This window comes from Asterias amurensis, chromosome 3 (assembly GCF_032118995.1).
Source record: "Asterias amurensis chromosome 3, ASM3211899v1".
Classification (NCBI taxonomy): domain Eukaryota; kingdom Metazoa; phylum Echinodermata; class Asteroidea; order Forcipulatida; family Asteriidae; genus Asterias; species Asterias amurensis.
In genome coordinates, this window is record NC_092650.1 from 21,264,646 (window position 1) to 21,283,652 (window position 19,007).

A 19,007-nucleotide genomic window follows, 5' to 3' on the forward strand; every position below is an offset into this window, starting at 1 on the left:
ACATTCCACGGCGGCATACATTTTTCTGCGGTGGGTTTTGGTCCTCATTCCTCACAAATCCGTCATTTTCGTGTAATAATGCAGCTCCCAACGTTAAAAAATTCCCGTTTCGATCGTTTTCTCACAGTTTTGTCTGTTGTCGTGCGTACGCGTATACATTCGCGTGCAAGACGCATGATGCAAGCTAGACGCATGAATTCTTGCTCACCGTATCTTGACTGCACAGCGTTAACAACACAATTCAAAATTTGCGCGTCGTGCGTCTTGCATACACACGGCAGACTGTGAGAGTACGAACAAAAATGGGAATTCCTTAACGTTGGGAGCTGCATTATTTCATGAAAATTACGGATTTGTGAAGAATATATGACGATCAAAACCCACCGCAGAAAAACATATGCTGCCATGGAATGTGAATCTGTTGAAATTTGTGCTTTCGTGCAGGTAAGATTTGAGTTATGAAGCTGTGAAAATTTTCCGCCCCAGAAATGTACCCTGATGTCCAGGACGTCACTGTAGTACAAAACGAAAGTGTAAGGCCGCCAGGGCTAAGTACCACCTAGTGTATCCCTACAAAAAAATCTGTGAAAATTTTGACTCAACTGGTCATCGAAAAAAAACACCATTGTTGCATTTGTTACTTGAGTGAGAAGATGTCTCTTTCTCAATAACTACGTTTCTTGAGAGGGAGCCCTTTCTCACAATGTTTTATATTTAATTAACAGCTCTCCATTGCTCGTTACCAAGTAAGGTTTCCAGCTAATATTGAGTAATTACCGTTAGTGCCAGTTTGCTAAACTTAATTGTTTATTAATACACTGCTCCTTCTGAATGAAAATTGTGGGGCTTTTTCCAACTGTTCAGAAACAGGGTTAAGCTGAGCTAAAAGGTTATGAACGACTCTTCCTATGATTGCACTGCGCACGTGCGCACACTACTGAAAAATGGAGTGAACATTTCGCCTGTCTGTATGGAGTTGGGTGAATTAGAACGAACTAAGTCGAGTTGAAAGTACCCGTCTTTCACTCTGAAAAGACTTTCCCATCACATGGCTATTGGCGAGAGTGGTGTGGCGTTCAAAATGAGTGTTGTGCTACTATTTTTCAGTAGTTTACAGTACGTGTATTGTACGCATGCTTGGCTTTAATTAGCATACGGAAGTGCTACTGATCAAGCAGTTAATTCTTATGACTCTATAAATCGGGATATAAATAGCAAGGTCGTCACTCTGTCACTTACTTTTTTCATCTTTTTACCTGGCTTGGTGATGCTCACTTGTTTCTGGCAGGACCTTAACACTATTGAAGCATGGTAGCATGAACCGTCTAAAGAGCAAACATACAAACAACAACCCGCATTATTATAACCAGCTACCTTTTACAACCTATTCTCTGTAATTCTTCAACTAGCCAATGTACCAGCAAATAACGTAGATTCGCGGATTTGGTTTTAACAACTTGTATTCAAATCCCACTTTTTAGTGGTTGGTGAAACCAAAACTAAGCAAATCTTACTTTAAGTTACAATCTGCAGGTGAGGGCTGTTAACACAAAGTCATGGCATGTGGTATTGTTTTCATTCAAGTCATTTATATCCTATATTGGACTTTTTCACACATCTAAGAGGGGGCAGAGAAGTCAGGTCCCAGTGTAATTTTGTAAGGGCTCAGGAGATACAAAAGGCAGAAAAACACCCTTGTCACACGAAGTTGTGTGCTTTCAGATGCTTGATTTCGGGACCTCAAATTCTAATTCTGAGGTCTCGAAATCAAATTCGTGGGAAATTACTTCTTTCTCAAAAACTACTCACTTCAGAGGGAGCCGTTTCCCACAGTGGTTTATGCCATCAACAGCTCTCCAATGTTCGTTACAAAATAAGTTTGTTATGCTAACAATTGTTTTGAGTAAATACCAATAGTGTCCACTGCTTTCAAAGTCATATCATGTTATGGTTTATCGTACAAAACGAAAATCAAAAACTGTAGAGCTATATATATAGCTCTTTATCTTCAAGTACGCGCTAATCCTCCAATCAGATTCGCAGAATGGAGTGGTGATAAAAACCTTTATCTTCAAGTACGCGCTTATCCTCCAATCAGATTGGCAGAATGGAGTGGTGATAATAACCTTTATCTTCAAGTACGTGCTAATCCTCCAATCAGATTCGCAGAATGGAGTGGTGTGATAAAAACCTTTATCTTCAAGTACGCGTTAATCCTCCAATCAGATTGGCAGAATGGAGTGGTGATAAAAACCTATATTGCACGGCTAAGACCGTGTTCACACTTGATCCGGCAAGGGCGATCAACGGAGGATCAGATCCTGCAAGGGCGATCATACTGATCGCGGACGCGTTCACACTTGAGTCTGATCGTCCATTGATCCCCCTAGCCCGACCGTCGGTTCAACGGAAGTTCCTCACTGCTCGTGTGACAGGTCAACTGAGCAAGGTCATTGATTGTGCGCATGATAAAAAAACACGAACGCCTGATGAAAAGAAAACTGGTCGATGCACAGAGGAAGAAATGGTCGAAGCATGTGGTTCGTCACGCACGGTTGTTGCATGCAGAACAGGGATGCAAATGTCAAGTACCATTCAAATCGTGTAATGTTCTTTTGTGCACAGAAATGCTGTGCTACGTGTTGGAACCAGTGTAAGGGGACGCTCTCATTGCATAACCAACACTGATTGTTTACAAGCTTTCGCGGTTTATTTTTTCAACTCTGTTTGATTAGACCGGAAGTCGGTAGGTCAAATTGCGGGATCTGATCCTGCGTTGCGTTCACACTACGTTTTTGATCCACCTTGCAGGATCAGATCCTCCTTTGATCCCGCAATAAAGGGGGATCAAAAAGGAGGATCAGATCATGATCGCTCTTGCGTTCACACTAGCTGTTGATCGCCCTTTGATCGCCCTTGCAGGATCTGATCCTCCTTTAATCGCCCTTGCCGGATCAAGTGTGAACACGGTCTAACATCACTACCATGCGTCTTGTGTATTCTATGTCACGCGCCAAGTTTGCTTGAAGATAAATACGTTATCACACGCGCGCTCGTGGCAGACGGAAAATATAGCGCGTCTGCGTCCCATATCCAACTCGGCCTTCGGCCTCGTTTGACATGGGACGCAGAAGCGCTATATTTTTCCGTATTCCACTCGCGCTTGTGTGATAATATTGCACGGCTAATATTATCACTACCATGCGTCTTGTGTGTTCTATTTCACGCGCCAAGTTTGGTTGAAGATAAATCATAGATATAGAATTTTTATAACTAGATCGGCCGCGCGTACATACGCGCCATTGCCTGTGTAAAACAAGTTTTGGTTCGCCATGGACGCGGTAAAAATTTCACGTTCGAAAGGTAACGCGCGAAAATGAACACAGGAGATAGGCCTTTGACGCGCTAAATGTCACGTGCTGACGGCACAAAGTCACGTGCTGACGGCAACACACAGAAAATGTACACGGGAGATAGGCAATGGCAGCCCCCATGCCAGAACCCGCGTATATACGCGCGGCCGATCTAGTTATTCTATTCTATATCTATGAGATAAATACGTTATCACACGCTTATAATTATGTAAAACTCAATTTATTACTTTGAGTACGCAACCACGGTCAAAGTGACGCATAGTGCCAGCAGGAGAATGCAACCGATGACGATGCCTGCGATGGCCCCTGCTGAAAGACCGTCTTGCCCCGGAGGTGTTATGGGCTCTATCTTGCCTGGTTCTACACTATCTAAAGATATGCCCAGAGTATCCAACTCCTGCCGTAGAACATCTTGATTTCCTTGCATTGCCTCCAAGAAGACGTCTTGATCCAGGTATGGACCTAATAGTGGGTGGAATAGTCGATGTCATCTCAGTGTATCTCATGCATTCATTCATTCATTTATTCATTCATTAATTTTCACTTTGATTTAAGACAACATGCAATTCTTACTCCTGTGATGTGAACAAATAAAAAGGGATTGTATTTATTTATCTTTGGTTTTTAAACATTATTCATAAATACCTCAGACAGTTTCGCTATTCCTATATTGGCGGAGAGCGCGTCACGTGTGTGTGTATAAACCTTTGTTTATGACCAGTAAAAAGTGTTGAAACATGGGCGTGACACGCGAGCTTGCACCTGTGCTTACAAGACAGTTTCTTCATTCCTATAATGTCGAGAGCAACGGCTGGAACAGTTGCGCCACATCACGCGATACGCGCGACGCGCACAGCATTCCCTTATAAGGAGTTGTTTACCCGAGGGCCTTACCATTTTATAGCTGGAGGGGGGGGGGATGTTGAAATAAATCATTGAATACTTTCAATGTTTGCATTAGCATTACTTATCGACCAAAAAGTGTTAATGTTTTTTTGACCGAAAAGGTATTTTTATGAATCGGAATCAATGTGTTGAATCGGTTTTCAACTAGTGGTTTAAACCCGCCCAGCCCTGGTTCTTGATTAATTTACCTCAACTTCGTCTCGGTTCGTCTCGGTAAAAGAACCAGGCCTCGTTGGAATTAAACTACTAGTTGAAAAACCTCACCAAACATTGATTCCCTTATTTTATTGTATTTGTCATAATTATACAAAAGCCACGAGAGGAACTGACGGGGTAAATATAATCATACTTTGGGGTTGATCAAAGACGTATTAGGGCGGGACTTGAAGCAACGTCCTCCGGTTTTTCTTCTTCTTTTGATAGCGCGCTCTTTGAATCCCCCAAAGAGCTGATTTAATATCCCCCTTTGGGGGTAGGGGGGTAGCCCTAGCCCTATATAGGACTCTTTCTCTGTACACACAGGAACAGAGTCCTAACTATTGAGGCCCGTTTCTGGGGCGGACAAATTTCACAGCTTCATAACTTAAATCTTACCTGCAACAAGCCACTAATTTCAACAGATTCTATTTCCATGGCGGCATACATTTTTCTGCGGTGGGTTTTGGTCCTCATTCCTCACAAATCCGTCATTTTCGTGAAATAATGTAGCTTCCAACGTTAAAAAATTCCCGTTTCGATCGTTTTCTCACAGTGTTGTCTGTTGTCGTGCGTACGCGTATACATTCGCGTGCAAGACGCATGATGCAAGCTTAGACGCATGAATTCTTGGTCACCGTATCTTGACTGCACAGCGTTTAACACAATTCAAAATTTGCGCGTTGTGCGTCTTGCGTACACACGGCAGACTGTGAGAGTACGAACAAAAATGGGAATTCCTTAACGTTGGGAGCTGCATATTTCATGAAAATGACGGATTTGTGAAAAATATATGACGATCAAAACCCACCGCAGAAAAACATATGCTGCCATGAAATGTGAATCTGTTGAAATTGGTGCTTTCTTGCAGGTAAGATTTGAGTTATGAAGCTGTGAAAATTTTCCGCCCCAGATGTCCAGGACGTCACTGTAGTACAAAACGAAAGTGTAAGGCCGCCAGGGCTGGGGGTAGGGGGAGGGGAGTGGGCGCCAAAATTACACAGACTGTGGCGGCGCGCTACAAACTCTGACCTATTTTTCCCGATGGTGTTAATTTTTTATTGGGTACCAATCAGAAGCCATTTTAACCGCAAACTGCTGTCAAGCCAGGGATCGCATCCAAGTTTTTGATGTAACCATATTTATAATTATTATTTTACAAAAAAGTTGTCCCAGTAGGTCTATTAGCTCTAATCAGTAAAATTTTAGACTACATTTATAAACAGTTATTTTGTCTACTACTTAGCAATCCTAAGACACCTTTAATCCATTCTTGAGAGGAGTTGTTAACTTTTTCGTCATCGTACCTTGTGTTGTTTCCCTTTTACGTGTTTCATCATCAATGTCGGAAGCTGCTCGTCTGCGAGCTTTGGGTTTCCCGCCATTTCTGCACAGGTCGTTACTCTCTGGCGGTGTGACGGTGAACATCGCAGCAAACGCGCCCTCTATTGCCTCTCTTGGCTCGGGGTAGCCGTCTCCTAACTGGACATGAGATTCATTGACGTATGACAGCCTTTCTGTTCTGCAGGAACAATTTGATCAAGTCAGTTAAACATTCTGAATAAAGTGACATTTGTTTTTGTTAAATTCCACAGCCATGAACACCAGGGCGAACCCCGTCTGTTTTCGAAAAGTGCACTGGGTTCTTTTGCATGCGTGACTTAACACATGGGACCATCGGCTTTACGTCCCATCCGAAGGACGAAGTAAGGGTGAAGTGTCTTGCAAGTGTCTTATTATTGTTACTTCTTTAAGGAGAGCACATTCAACCCTGTTTAAACTCACGGTGTTTCCGAGTCCCTCTGAAGGCAGCATGACTCAAAGTTGTCGTTGCAAAATGTTGTCAAAATTGTGGCGATACTGGTTGTAAGAGTCGAATGGACGCTGGGCCACTGTGAAATTCAATTTAAAAATTTACCCGGTCAGTTTCCCTTGTTGTTTATATTAATAAATTCAATTAACAAAACAAAAATGGTTCAATTGAAGGATTCGGGTACTTTTTCAAAATGTCCACAGATTTACATTAAACTAACATGGTTTGAAGATAATGATAGTGGAAAGCTTCCCTTCAAACATTACTTACTAAGGTTGTGTAGTTTTTGTGAAATGAGTCAAACAAGTCACAAAATCATTTTGGTCTCCTGAGACCAAAATTATTTTAGCATGTAAAATCCCCTTAACCAGTTATGACATTATACCAAAACCATAGCATAACTGGTTAATACGGTTTTACATGCTAAAACTGAGACGAAAATTATTACTTTTACTCATTTCTAAAAAAAAAAACTACAGCACCTCAGTAAGTAAAATTTCAAGGGAAGCTTTCTACTATCATAACCTTAAAACTATGTAAGTTTAATGTAAATCTGTGGACATTGTGTTTTTTGTAAAGTACATATAACCTTTAATAAAGACTTGCGATGAGATCAAACAAAATGTTTTAGTCATTTCTTTGTTTTATCAAGTTTCTTGTTTTTGCCTCAAGTTTATCCAGAGTCTACTTCTAATATACGTTTTTTAAGACCTGCCCTTCGTGCAAATGCGAAGCAAATGATGACGTCACAAATTCCTTACGAATTAATTGCGAGGGTTGAGCTGTGCTCGAATCTTGTCACGTCAATGTTTTTATTTTGTATTTATTAAATCATTTCACACGTCACAGCAAGAAGCTGACTTGTATTTTGAATCACATCCATTATGTAAAAACATAAATATAATATATAAAAGGCACGAAGGCCACAAAAGACCCACTGAAAAAAAGCATGGAACCCCAACAGAAAAAGAAGATTATAATTGGTTGAAACTTCGGGGTAATCAAATATTCGTATTATCATCGCATTTACATGAAGTTTTAATGTTTTAAATTACGTTTCATAAAATTGTATTACTTTAACCGTTTCTGATAGCCATTTTCTTACATGAAGAAGTTTTCGCTTCATTAGTCGTCAAGTTTTGGAAAAAGGGGATCACAGAGCAATATTTTCAGGGGAGTCGCGTTAATCCGTTGTAATAATAATAATAATAATAATAATAATAATAATAATAATAATAATAATAATAATAATAACAATAATAATAATAATAATAATAATAATAATAATAATAATAATAATAATAATAATAATAATAATAATAATAATAATAATAATAATAATAATAATAATAATAATAATAATAATAATAATAATAATAATAATAATAATAATAATAATAATAATAATAATAATAATAATAATAATAATAATAATAATAATAATAATAATAATAATAATAATAATAATAATAATAATAATAATAATAATAATAATAATAGTAATAGTAATAGTAATAGTAATAGTAATAGTAATAGTAATAGTAATAGTAATAGTAATAGTAATAGTAATAGTAATAATAATAATAATAATAATAATAATAATAATAATAATAATAATAATAATAATAATAATAATAATAATAATAATAATAATAATAATAATAATAATAATAATAATAATAATAATAATAATAATAATAATAATAATAATAATAATAATAATAATAATAATAATAATAATAATAATAATAATAATAATAATAATAATAATAATAATAAAACCATTCTTATATAGCGCATATCACCGTGAGGTCCCTATGCGCTGTAAAAGGAAATGCTAAAATACACTGAACATTATAATAATTGTGAGCTTGTTTAACTTATTTCACAAAAACTACAGCACCTCGGCAAGTAACATTTCAACGTCAGCTTTCATGCATCATTATCGTTAAGGCGTTCATGCATCACTGGATTTGTGGAAAACTATCTACACTTGTTGCCTGAATATTTTTAACGAAGCACGCAGCTTTTACGTATATACGTAAAAGCTGCGTGCTTCCGACATGTGTGATTTTAATTATCAACCAGCAGTGCCCTTCATTAATTTAACGTTTCTATGGTAACCTTTGCGTTGTCAGCCAAGCAAAACAAACTGGGCTTGTGTGGTTGGATACAATCTGCAAACCAACAGACTCCATTCTTTTGCAGTGCAAAAGAGTGGATTGAAGGAAACGGACCCCCTTTATTAACAAGATCTGGCTATGCAGACGATTTACTTGTCGCGATTTGCATTTTGACTGTTCATTTTTGTATAAGATAAATAATAACTGTGACTGACAACTTATTCAGCTTCTGCATCAAAGTTCTCCTTTTCGTGTAGATATCTGAGACAATTACTATAACATCATGGGAGTTCTTGTCTTAACTTTGTCTCTGTTACTCATGGTACTTTATTGTCAGAGCGAGAATCCACAGAGATTCATCTCAACCATGTATCAAGCTACAAACCGAGCCTTACAGAATCACGTATTAAACTGGAAGACTGTATCTTCTCCCGTAATCTGTGGACGAGACTGCTCCATGGATCCACAATGTGCATCATTCAACTACCAAATAGATAAACATATTTGTGAAATCAACAATATCACGAGAGCAAACAGGTTTGATGACTTCATCGAATCGCAAGGAAGTGTTTACTATGATGGAAATGTGGACACTCTTTCATTTGCCGTTCCGGATGTAAAGAGGTATATCAGTTGTATGAAGTTCTATCAAGATGGTTACCTCGAAACTGGCATTTACACAATCTACCCTACAAGTTTGCTCGATGGGTTACATGTCTACTGTGATATGGAGACGGATGGAGGAGGCTGGATCGTGTTCCAGAGGAGCGAGATGGCTCTGTTGACTTTTACCGTACCTGGGCCGAATACAAATCCGGGTTTGGTGATCTACAGAATGAATTCTGGTTGGGGAATGATATCCTGCGTGACCTTACAGGATCTGGTCAATGGCAACTCAGAGTAGATATTGAAGATGGGGAGTCCATCTCAGCTTGGGCTTGTTATGGTGAGTTTTCGGTTACAGGTGACAAGTACACTCTCCATGTTGACTCATATGATGCTCAGAGTACAGCAGGTGATTCAATGTCATATCATAATGGTCACCGATTCACAACGAAGGATCATGACAATGATGCACATGCTAACAAAAATTGTGCCGAGTTATCTGAAGGTGCCTGGTGGTTTAATGGCTGCTTTCTGGCTCATCTGAATGGTAAATACTTTCCACAGGGGAAAGTGTCAGTGTATGAGGGAGTACAATGGTACAGGTGGAAAGGATTTGATTACTCCCTGAAGAAATGCAGCATGAAAATACGACAACTTGTGTAAACTACTGACTCATTTAACAATTACGCTTTAATTGATATAATTATCTGGTTGTGGTGACACCATTGTGTGTGTCTACTTGCCAGGTAGAGTTTGTTCTTCATAGATAACCGTATTTCTATGTTCTACTGCCGCGGAGTGTATTGATCAGATTGTTCGGAAGAGTTTTCAGTTCTGAACAGAACTGTCCTACTTATTGACTACTACCTGGGTGGAAGGTAGACAATCGACTGGGACTACTACTACTTTAGCTGAATAACGATCTTATATAATAAGCTAAAGAAGTACTCCCAGCCAATTTTTTAATTTCAAAAATAGTCAGTGTGGAAGAGGATGAAGGGGGTATAACATTAATAGTTTGGACTGCTTATTAAAACATTTGTTGTTATAAAAGCGTTTTAAGAAAGTTCATTTTTAAGAAGGTTGTTCTCTTTTAAAGGATTTGGGTACGTTTTGTAACACAAAACACAATGTCCACAGATTTGCATTAAACTTACACCGTTTGAAGATAATGATAGTAGAAAGAAACTAGAAAAGAATCTTGAAAGACTATGAACATATACTCATCCAAGAAAATAAAAAGATGTATCCGAGACATGATTGGGAAGATCAGTACACCAGAAAAACTCCTGTTCAAAAATAAGAAAATTCTGGTATAGGATTTAGTGGATATGGCAAATATTGTGAACTGCTAATTCAAACATTTGTTGAAATCAGAGCGTTTTAAGAAAGTACATTTCAAAGAAGGTTTTTCTCTTACAATATACTTACTTGTCTTAATCTTATATTTCGTGTGTTATGATCTTAGATTAGAAAGAGAGAGAAAAAAAAAAGATGGATTAAGAATATCTTGCAAAGTTCAATAAAACAACCTTTCCAGGAATAATTAATTAAGTGATGATAAGATGGACTGCTAATTCAAATAAAGTTGTTGTCAGCGTGTTTTAGAAAGTACACAGCCCAATGAAAGTTAACATAAAATCTTACATTTTATAATGGAGATTGCACTGTCATACTTATTGTAATCAAAGTTCACATGGTCTATAGATGACTATAATAGAACAAACTATTGGGAAAGCTAAATAATTGCCGTGAAATAATGAAAGCGATTTTTTTTTTTAGCAAATCATAAAAATAAAAAAAATTGAGAATAAGACTTGATGTCATTTTTTTAATTACTCACATCTATTAGGAATGTTGCCCAACTGACGGCCATGGGCGTGATACGCAAATGGGTGTCTATAAAAATGTAAGCGTCCTTGTCCCGGGATTTAACTTTGTTTCGATAATAACTGCAACAAAGTATGTTTTTTCTTACCAAAGTTAAGTCTCCCCGCAGATTAAGAATAACACCAGCTTCTGTCTGCTCACGGTTATCTAGGGAAAAATAACAAGGGTTTATTTGAAAGAGTAATTATGTTTTAGTTTTTTTGTTGAAATTAATGAGCTATACACTCACCATCATCAAACACACAAAGCTCAATCCAAACGAGATCCAACCGCCCATGGGAGATAATTAAACCTGATACCTGGCACCATGTGCTGTTGATTTAGAAGAGGGCGCTACAGAACTTGTTTGGTACACAGTTCGCTGTTTGGGTGACAGAATATTCTGCCCATAGGGTCAGAACTATAACCTCTATCTATAAGTCACTGGATCCTGACCCATTTCTGGTTCAGTTGCCCCGCTACATACGGGTTTAAAGACACTGGACACTATTGGTAATAGTCAAAGACCAGTCTTCTCACTTGGTATATCTCCAACATATGCATACAAATAATAACAAACCTGTGAAAATTTGAGCTTGATTGGTCGTCGGAGTTGCGAGATAAACTATGACAGAAAAAAACACCCATGTCACACGAAGTTGTGTATTTTCAGATGCTTGATTTCGAGACCTCAAATTCTAAACTTGAGGTCTCGAAATCAAATTCGTGGAAAGTTAACTTCTTTCTCGAAAACTACGTCACTTCGGAGGGAGCCGTTTCTCACAATATTGTATACTGTCAATCTCTCCCCATAACTCGTTAGCAAGTGAGGTTTTATGCTGATAATTATTTTGAGTAATTACCAATAGTGGTCACTGCCTTTAAATATATTAGGATCTCATTTAAGTCATAATGAAACTTTCAGAACTCCGTATACCAACACTTACGTTGACACATGTTCCCTTGATACTGTGGTGTACATCTGCACGTACAGCTAGAAACCCCATCGAAGCTTCCACCATTCTGGCATTCTATATTTGGACAAGTGGACGGCTGCGGCATGACCGTGTCTTTTTAGGGGGAGAAACATTTGAATTTACATGAAGGAAAGCACTTTAACCATAACAAAACAACAACACACCGAAAATACTTTAGTGTATGGAAACATGGTGTATGCCTACCCAAACTGTCTATACAGGGTGCGTTCGTTTAGCTTCCCTGGGTCGACCCCGATGTTGCGTATTTTATTTTTTTCCAGGACGACAGTGGGCACACAATTCGGGGCCAGCCCCAAGTGACCCTATCCTTAAGTGGGGCTCTAGGGGCTGGCCCGACGTGCACTGACGTCACCACGGGAAGGCTCACGTGGTGACGTGTCTGGGGGGTTTTCCTGGTTCGAGGACGAACGTGGGGTAATTGTGTGCCCACGTTCGTCCTGGGAAAAAATAAAATACGCAACATCGGGGTCGACCCAGGGAAGCTAAACGAACGCACCCACAAATTCATGACTGCACAGTCATAAACTGTGGTGCTTAAGTTGATTAATTTCGGTCAGGCTGAGCCAATGACCACCTACACTGGGTCCCTGTCTTTATCCGCAAGGATACTAGAAGAATGACGTCAGATGTTTAGGCTAATGACCACCCAAAATTTGTTTACCTACTAGAGGGCGCCCTACTCCAGTGATATGACGTCATGTGAACAAAGTATAATAATAAACAAACATTTTGTTTACTTACCACACTCGAAGCCTGGATCCTGTTCCGCTGCACACACGGAAATAAATACAAGTAAATATCGTAAATTTGAAAATAATTATAGTTACACATACAGCACTAATAATCAATAAATTATAGTAAAATGTTGAAGTGCTCGTGAGGAAATTCACACATAATAATGCCTTAAAAAAGGGACAGAGAAATAAAAATAATTGTCTTCATACGGTATAAATTGGTACTATGTTTTTCTTATGTCTTAACAACTTCGGGGACCCCCCCCCCCTTTTTTTAAAGACAAAAAGTCCGTTTGAGTATACGGATACACTGCAGTGGCTTTTCATAAACAGCGGTCCTAAAACGATGACTATTGATAGTTATCTTGTTATTACAACCACTGAACTTTGAGAATTTGAGGTCTCGAAACCAAGCATCTGAAAGCACACAACTTCGTGTGACAAGGGTGTTTTTGTCTTTCACTATTAATTATCTCGCAACTTCGATGACCGATTGACCAAAAAATGTCAAAGGTTTATTATTTTATGCATATAATTTATGTTGAGATACACCAAGTGAGAAGTCTGGTCTTTGACAATTACCAATAGTGTTCAGTGTCTTTAAGAGCAATAACTGAGTTATGGGGAAGAAAAAGAGAAAATCAAAATGAAAGAAACAGATACCTGGACATTAGCAGATATACTCACCGACACAAAGTCCGCACGTTACCGGACATAAGTTGAGAATGAATTTATGTTTGTCATCATCACACCAGAATGGTGGATAGCCGCCATTGAAGCTGCCGCATTTCTCGTCCTTGTCCTCACAGATGGCTGTCACAAGTAATTACAAAGTGGAAAATTAAAGACACTGGAGTGGATTTCACAAAAGAGTTCATGGAGTGGATTTCACAAAAGAGTTCATGGAGTGGATTTCACAAAAGAGTAAAAGGATTTACATCAAACTTACACCGTTTGAAGATAATAATGCTGTAGTTTTTGAGAAATGAGTAAAACGATGTCATGAAAATGCGTTTGTTTGTACATGCTAAAAAAAATTTCGTCTCATGATCACTGAGACAAAAATTATTTTCATGACATTGAAAATAAAACTACAGCACCTTAGCAAGGTACAGCACCTTAGCAAGTAATATTTTCAGGGAAGCTTTCTACAATCATTTTCTTCAAACTGTGTAAGGTTAATGTAAATCTGTAGAAATTGTCCTACAAAAAGTACATAGACCATTTAAGCACTGAGTTGAAATCAGGTATAACAATTTCAAATTCCAATTGTAGTATAAAAATACATGAAATTCAAATTCCAAGTGGGACAAAAACATATAAAACAGGTGTGCGGCCCCTAAATGTAGACCGAGCCCTTAATTTCGCCTGACCTAAATGTGGGGCTTTACGTCCGGGCAACATTTAGATACAGGTTTGGAGCTACATTAGGTCAGGCGACATTTAGGGCTCGGGCTACATTTAGGGGCCGCACAAACGGGAGCTGTACAAAAGGTGGTCGCCGCGGTGCAGTGCCCTTTAGACTAGTCTTATCTCGAGCTAGGACGAGTAATCCGTCCTAACTTAGGACTAGCCTGAAGTTTTAATTATCTCCTATATAGGACTAGTCGTAAGTCTTTGTAAAATTAACCCATGGACACGTTTGGTACTTAGACAGACAAGCATAAAAAACGAACACAAACGAGCAACCGATAGCTGGTGATATACAAAATATTGTGAGAAACGACTCCCCCGATGTAACAGTTTTTTTAAAAGAGGTAATTTCTCACCAATACATTTGATTCTGAGAAAGACTTCAAAATACAGGAAGAAGAAAAACAATTTTATTCTCACCGGAGCAGTCTGTTTCGTGGAACCCGTTTGCACATGTACAGGAACACGCAGTTGCATCCACTTCCCCACAGTTATTGCATATCTGAGCACAGACTAGTAACCGGGGGGAATAAATCACTTTCGATGAGTTAATAGTATTGATTAGTGGTATAGTTTGTAAGTAAGACAGACAACTCGAATAAGAGAGATCATAATAATAATTAAACAAGCTAAATGGAGATGAGCTGGACACACTTCTCGAAGAAATGACAACAAGAATATTTGGTTGGAAACCATGGGACAGGAAAAAGGAAAAGAGGTAGACAGAGAAGAAGATGGAGAGATGACATTAGGGTATAAAACAGCAGAACTGCAAGAAATAGAAATGAATGGCATTTACATGATTGCTCAACATAATTATTTGTTAGCATCTAAACTTACTTGTTAACGATCAATGGAGAGATGTTGATGGTATAAGACATTGTGAGAAACGGCTCCCTCTGAAGTAACGTCGTTTTCGAGAAACGTAATCTATCACTAAAATATTTGATTTCGATTTTGAGACCTCAGAATTTGATTTTGAGATATCGAACTCAAAACGAGTTGATTCTCAAAAATGCTTCATACTATATCGAAAATTTGTTTACTTCTAAAACAAAAAGTGTTTAAATTTGCCATTGACTAAGTCTAAAACGTAAACCTTCCCTAAAAGTAGCATAAATTAATGCTCTCACCATAAGACCTTTTCGAAATCACGGTTTGACTTCGGCGGCTGAACCAAAGGCGTCATTAGTTATTTAGGAAATGAGTTTTTTTTCTGTCGTACGGGGCTTCAAAAGAGCAGACAAGCCCAAGCTTGATCCGTGGTTTCGAAAAGGCCCGAATTATTAAAGGCATTGGACACTATTGGTAATTGCCAGAGACTAAGCCTTCACAGTTCGTTTCTCACAATGTTTTATACCATCAACCTCTCCCAATTACTCGTCACCAAGAAAGGTTTGTTGCTAATAATTTTTTGAGTAATTACCAATAGTGTCCACTGCCTTTAAAGGAACACGATGCCTTGGATCGGTCGAGTTGGTCTTTGAAAAGCGTTTGTTACTGTTTGTTATAAAATGCATATGGGTAGAAAGATGTTTAAAAAGTAGAATACAATGATCCACACACATTTGCCTCGAAATTGAGTGGTTTTCCTTTTACTTTGAGAACTAACACGGTCGGCCATTTATCATAATTGGCCGACCGTGTTTGTCGACGAGGTAAAAGGAAAACCACGTAATTTCGAGTGATACTTGTGTGGATCACTGTATACTACTTTTAAAATATCTTTCTAATCATATGCATTCTATAACAAACCGTTAAATACGCTTTTCAAAGACAAACTCGACCGATCCAAGGCAACGTGATATTTTAAATATGATGGGAGATTGAAGCTAGGTGGTGGTAGCAAACTTGCCAGGTAATGCCTACGTAATTCTGAGCACGCGCACATAACCGATAACAATTAGATGACCCTCTAAAGTCCCATGCCACCTAGCGTCCCAAAGGCCATAATAACTCCATCCCTAGCATCATACTTACCGCAATCTTCGCTGTGTTCTGAACAAGGACCTGTAATAAATCCAAAGAAGGACATTGCTGACTAAGGTTGCACCTTATCATCATCATTTCTGTACTTTGTAATTGTTAAAAATAAACTTTAAAAAACGAACAGGTCAAAATTGACCAAGATTTCGGTGTGGCAGAAAATGTTGTGTGTCCCCCCCCCCCCCGAGGTTCTGTCCCCTCATACGCCTCTCTTTAATATTTATGCATGACGTCATAATTCTTACCCAAATGAGGCTATTGGCACACGTTCCCCATCAATTGCAGTGACTGCGCCCATGGCCTCGTTCTGAGTTAGCAATGCATAAATGCATGACGTACCTCATGCATAAATATTAAGAGAGGCGTATAGACCTTATGCATTGACGTCATCCAGCCGCCATCTTAGAGGAAAACCGTGACGAAACAGTCGAAACGCACAGATTTGTACACGCGGCGCACAGGATTGGCCAATGAATAACCTCCTTTTGACCTCTAGGTGAGGGCGCCCTACTGAAATGACGTCATGTGCATAAGGTCTATACGGAGAACTGCGTACAAACCACAAACAAATTACACTATCCAGACGTTAATTTCCATAGGTGATGTTGGCCTAATAGGTATTATAATGTCTTTGGTACAAACTGCTTCTAATAGCGCCCTCTATTGAAACATACTCCTTCAGCCAATGTTTCCCATGGAGCCAGAATCTCGGTCGGACAGGGTGACCCACAAACTTGTCGAAAAAGGGATTTGGGGCCTGGACTTTGCGTAAGTCCACACATGCTGTTGTGGTATTATGTACCTAGAAATAGGTCAAGCCCCACTGGACCCGGATCTGGGTCAATTCTGACCCAGATCTAGAGGAAAATTTTTAGTCAGGAGAGTTATTAGAGTGTGGCTGTAACTTACGACAAAGGTTGTTGTAGCATTGCCCAATTCCGGTAGAACATTTGGTGCAGCTCGGGCCCACTGCATACGGCTTTGCTCCTCTGACGTTTCCGCTGAAAATAAGAAACCATTCATTTAATCTTATCATCCGAGCTGATATGTAACAACATGGCAACTATTTAATAGATGTACGACTAGCAATTATAACAACCAGCAAGTACTAAAAAAGGGACGCATCTTTATATAAAGGGACACGTTTCCCGGGTTTGGGTGAAATGGTCTTCGAAAAGCGTTCTAAAACGTTCGTTATGAAATGCACCGGTTACGATTATATTTTAAAAGTAGAATATAATGATCAACGAATAAGCCTCCATATTAACGACTTGTCCTCAAGTCTAATTCGGACATGGAGTGACTTACTTAGGACCATAGTTACACGTCGCAATCCACACATTGTCGTGGCTCGTTTTGTCGGCAGTTTCACAGAAACTCATCCCACAACCAACTGCGTAGGTTGAAGCCCACGCAATCTGTAAACATAAACAATAACAATAAATAAAAAAACTAAAATGGTAAAAGTTAAACAATTAAATAAAAATGTAAATCGACAGATTACGTTGGTGCAACCACATTGATAGAAATACTCACGCTGGTATTGTACACATACACGGTAACTATCATTTACGTACAAAATCACTTCCGTGTACGTCCACAAAAATTGCGTACAAATACTGTGTACGTACAGGATGTTTATCGTGTACGTGCATATTTCGTCCACGTATATGATCTCGTGTACGTACATGGTCAATAAGGCCACACGTTGGGTATTGAGTACGTACATGGTAACTATGGTGTACGTGCAAAATAACTATCGTGTATGTACATGGTAAATAAGGCCACGACATGGCTAACCTGTGTATAATGTCCACACTTCTTGCCATCCTGGCAGCTACCCGTCTCGTAAGAGTAATACCGGATCTCGTTAAACCAGGCATTCACGATGCCCTCAGCGTTTGGCCGTCTCCCCTGACCACTTGTCGACAGGAAAAGGTTCTGGCCGATCTTGTTGATGGCGAAATCTGGGCTGAGGTTTGGGGTTGGCTGGCCGTGGTCGAAAATGCACATGTCGGACCACTGTTGGGCCATGGCTGCAAGGTTAACATCCCACTCCTAAGATTAAAAGAAAACAAGAAAAGAAAAGAGTTTTATTCAGCAACTGAATGGAGATTGGTTGGGCACACTGCCCGAAGAAACGACAATAGATAGACAACAACAATAATGGATTGGCAACCAAGGACATGGAAATATAAGAGGTAGACAGAGAAGAAGATGGAGAGATGACATCAGGGTATATGCAGGAACAACATGGACCAGAACTGCAATGATTAGACAAGAATGTCAATTACATAGAGCTATACATCTTACACTTGATGAACACAACCCAATATGGTGATCAGAGGGGAGGGCAGGAGGTTATTTAGGTACAATGCTGTATAAGAAAGGGCACAATGTGTTTGTTAATGTGGGTTAGCGTTTCATACAGTTTGTGGACCTGAGCAAATGGGTTCACACAACGCCGGGTTCTGTAGCACCATGTGGACATAAACAGGTTCACACAGTTTTTTCGCCAGTGTTGAGAACAAAAAAAGTTGTCCACAGAGTGCATAAGTGTGTTTTTGTATCTTTCGGATGGACTCGGGTTGTATAAAAGTCTGACTGCTTTCCATAAACAAACTATGTACTTGAACTTTGTCTGGTATCTGTGCCCCCAGTGGCGCCCATTACAGAAATAACTAATTTCTGCTCCTCTCGTTAGTTACCGTGACTTTCAATTGAAAAGATTATTTGAACTTCCAATTGATCAATAGTTGCGAACAAGATAAATTGTGTTGTTTTGACTGCAATGAACACACGTACCAATCATCGTCAAGTTTTACCCTTTTGTGTGCCACTCTTGGGTTCCTTAGCGGTTTAGATAGCATTCCTGTAAGTCATTTGATCAGTAAATATTCAACTTTTGTAACGACTTCAAGCTTTGCTGTTTCAAAGCTTTGATAGTTAATTCTTTTCATTGTGAACCAAACACGAACTTTTTATGTGTT

The 19,007-nt window shown here is 39.0% G+C and overlaps 1 protein-coding gene across 2 annotated transcripts in view; it reads right to left on the reverse strand.

Moving 5' to 3' along the window:
* LOC139935265 (uncharacterized) overlaps positions 1 to 19,007 on the reverse strand; it is a 32,165-nt gene that overhangs the window by 9,616 nt on the left and 3,542 nt on the right. Inside the window, exons 2-14 of one of the 2 annotated variants that reach the window (XM_071929775.1) lie at positions 17,818 to 18,075; positions 17,326 to 17,435; positions 16,927 to 17,018; positions 16,012 to 16,041; positions 14,452 to 14,544; positions 13,306 to 13,431; positions 12,626 to 12,652; positions 11,834 to 11,956; positions 10,996 to 11,054; positions 6,261 to 6,367; positions 5,783 to 5,997; positions 3,602 to 3,836; positions 1,257 to 1,325 (exon numbers count right to left, since the gene is read on the reverse strand). In XM_071929775.1, coding sequence (XP_071785876.1) covers positions 1,257 to 1,325; positions 3,602 to 3,836; positions 5,783 to 5,997; positions 6,261 to 6,367; positions 10,996 to 11,054; positions 11,834 to 11,956; positions 12,626 to 12,652; positions 13,306 to 13,431; positions 14,452 to 14,544; positions 16,012 to 16,041; positions 16,927 to 17,018; positions 17,326 to 17,435; positions 17,818 to 18,075 — 1,544 coding nt within the window. Of the gene's footprint in view, positions 1 to 1,239; positions 1,326 to 3,601; positions 3,837 to 5,782; positions 5,998 to 6,260; positions 6,368 to 10,995; positions 11,055 to 11,833; positions 11,957 to 12,625; positions 12,653 to 13,305; positions 13,432 to 14,451; positions 14,545 to 16,011; positions 16,042 to 16,926; positions 17,019 to 17,325; positions 17,436 to 17,817; positions 18,076 to 19,007 lie in introns of both variants that reach the window. The other variant, XM_071929776.1, reaches the window with a different exon arrangement.